Below are 2972 nucleotides of genomic sequence, written 5' to 3' on the forward strand. Positions count from 1 at the left end.
GGCCTGCGCGCCCGGAGCCTGCGCCCCGCAACGGGAGAGGGCACGACAGTGAGAGGCCCGCGTACCGCAAAAAAAAAAAAAAAAAAAAAAAAAAAAGTAATACATGGGGACTTCCCTGGCGGTCCAGTAGTTAAGACTGCGCGCTTCCACTGCAGGGCGCACGGGTCTAAACCCTGGTCGGGGAACTAAGATCCCGCACACGGCGTGGCGTGGCTAAATAAATAAATAAAAATAAATAAAAATGACAGCTGCTTTGAAAAAAAATACACGTTCATGATTGAAAAACAGAAAATTTCAGAAAAGCACAACAAAGAATCATCAACACTAACAGCACCGCCCAGAGATAACTACCATTAAGATTTCCAGATTTTTCCACGAAAATACAGACGCATATACAAAATTACCTGCAGGTAAACCCTTAAAAGTGGCTTCTTAAAATTGGAATTATATTGCAGCATATTGTTTAATACTCTGCTTTTACACTTAATACGTTTCTATGCACTCACAGTTTTTTTGTTGTTGTTGTTGCTTTGTTTTGTTTTGGGTTTGTCTGGCCGCACCACGCAGCTTGCAGGATCTTAGTTCCCCGACCAGGGATCGAACCCGGATCACAGCAGTGAAAGTCCTAACCACTGGACTGCCAGGGAATTCCCAGCACTCACTTTAAATCAGTCCCAATTTTAACTTTTCCTGGAGAAACAGATCTAACCCAGGCTTCTGGTCTTTAAAGTCCTTTTTCACTGAGCTAAAGCCCCTGAATGTCAGTGCCAGCCACTTCTGAAATCCTTTCCTACGTGCACAGATGTGGCTGAGACCTAGGAGTGGTCACCACACAACTCTGGACCTCAGCACACATGCTGCAAAACGCTGCCATCTTCAATCAACACCAGGCTCAAATTCTAGCTCCACCTTTCACAAGACGTGCTGTCTTGAGCGAGATCCTTAAATCTTCTGAACCTCAGTTCCCCAATTTGTGAAACAGGGTTGGCTATGACCTACGGCTCGAAGGGCTGATGTAAGCATTGCACAGGGTAAAACACAGCAAGTGACGGTGAGAGGCTGAAGGCACAGGAAGTGCTCTATCAACGGGCCGACAGAAAACCCATCCCCACACCCCTGTCCCAGGTTAGGGACTCGGTCAACTCACCGTTTCCTGTGCCAGACCTCAGAGACCAGCTTCTGGTAACTTTTGCACAGGGCTGGCTTCTTGTCTGTGCGCACCAGGCCTCCACACTCCAAGAAGAACTGGGTCAGTGGGGGGCTGGGGGACGGGGCAGGGAGCCAGGTCAGAAGAGAAAAGAAGGGGAGCGTTGCCTTGTTTACAAAGAGCCGGATGGAGAAGTAAAAGCGTCTTATGTGGGATGTACTGTGGCCCCCTGGAGCCAGAAATGCCTGCAGAAGGCATTGAAGGACACCACCTGCCATGGGTTGAATTGTATCCCCCCAAATTCATACACTGAGGGCTTCCCTGGTGGCACAGTCGTTGAGAATCCGCCTGCCGACGCAGGGGACATGGGTTTGAGCCCTGGTGCAGGAAGATCCCACATGCCGCGGAGCAACTAAGCCCGTGCTCCTCAACTACCGAGCCTGCGCTCTAGAGCCCGCGTGCCACAACTCCTGAAGCCTGCGTGCCTAGAGCCCGTGCTCCGTAACGAGAGGCCACCGCAATGAGAAGCCCGTGCACCACAACCAAGCGTAGCGCCCGCTCACCGCGACTAGAGAAAGCCCGCATGCAGCAACGAAGACCCAAAAGCAGCCAAAAATAAATAAATAAATAAAAATTTAAAAACAAATAAAAATTCATACACTGAAGTCCCACCCCCCCCCGCCCCGTACCTTAGAATATGATTGTGTTTGGAAATAGGGTCTTTCTTTAAAGACTGTTGTGTGAACGAGAGGAACCACTGCCTGTCCTTCCGTCAGCCCCTTCTTGGAAACCTTCCTGAGCCCAAAAGCATCTCCCCCACTCCCCTTTTCTTGGTTTTTGTTATCTTATTACATAAGAAATACTCATTTACTGTAGAAAAATTTAAAAATACTAAGCAAACAATACTCGACCTTAATCCTACTACGTGAGGATAGCTACTCTGTAGATCTGGAGGCATATCCTTCTAGACTTTTCTATGTATACGTATCCCCCATCCCTCCCTCCTTCTCTCTCACACGCTCACACACACACACACACACACACACACACACACACACATTGAACCCCTACTAGGCGGGAGACCCTGAGTGCCAGGAATAGGAGCTGTCCCGGCCTCAGGGAGTGGACACCCTATCCTAGACAGAAAATAATGTTTTCCCTCCAAAATGGGATTGCACCAAACCAAGGTTTATAACCTCCTTTTTCCTACTTATCATATTCTGAACTCCTCCTCTTTTTAATAAATATTGTCCTGCACCATTTTTTCCTGAACTCACCGTAGGGCTGCCCTACAATAAATTTATGATTTTATCGACCTTTACGTTGTTTCCAGTAAGCGGCAGAACAATGAGCCTCACTGCACAGACAGCTTTCTCAACATCTCAGGTGCCTCCTTAGGATAAACTCCAACAGGAGGGACTGCTGGGTCAGAGGGCATGTGTGGTCGGGGGCATCTGATGTGCACCCATACGCAGGCTTCTGTGGGCAACACACAGAACCCCGCTTGGGGGCCCCAACCCCCAGATGAGGCACAACCTACCAGTTGGACAGGGCCTGCAGGGCCGCGTTCATGTAGCAGGAGTTGCCGAGGTTCTTCATGCCCGTGAGGCCTGGGAGAGCAGCGCACACAGAGGAAGGGGAAGGTGAGCATCTCGACCGGCAGGAACCCGTAGAGGATGGTTCTGAGTCCCCAGGACCCGGCCCGGAAACCTGCCGAGTCCGCCGACGTGCTCCCACTCCCAGCAGGTCTGGTTACTGCGGAGTACGGAACCCACGGAGCCCTCCGCCCAGCCAGCCCACCGTCAGCACCGAGCAGGGGCAGCGG

General features: G+C 50.5%; 1 protein-coding gene across 4 annotated transcripts in view; it reads right to left on the minus strand.

The window, feature by feature from the left end:
• The window catches only part of LOC102990235 (ubiquitin carboxyl-terminal hydrolase 20), a 20987-nt gene extending 19432 nt beyond the window's left edge, over positions 1–1555 (minus strand). For 3 of the 4 annotated variants that reach the window (XR_008616906.1, XM_055083623.1, XM_028487268.2), the window contains exon 1: positions 1148–1555. Coding sequence is in view for 2 of the 4 variants with exons in the window: in XM_055083623.1 (XP_054939598.1) it covers positions 1148–1425 (278 nt within the window). In the remaining 2 variants the exon portion in view is untranslated. The remainder of the gene's footprint in view (positions 1–1147) is intronic. The other variant, XM_055083624.1, reaches the window with a different exon arrangement.
• Between the last annotated feature and the right edge of the window lie 1417 nt (positions 1556–2972).

The sequence above is a fragment of the Physeter macrocephalus genome, unplaced genomic scaffold (genome assembly GCF_002837175.3).
Source record: "Physeter macrocephalus isolate SW-GA unplaced genomic scaffold, ASM283717v5 random_1186, whole genome shotgun sequence".
Taxonomy (NCBI): Eukaryota; Metazoa; Chordata; class Mammalia; order Artiodactyla; family Physeteridae; genus Physeter; species Physeter macrocephalus.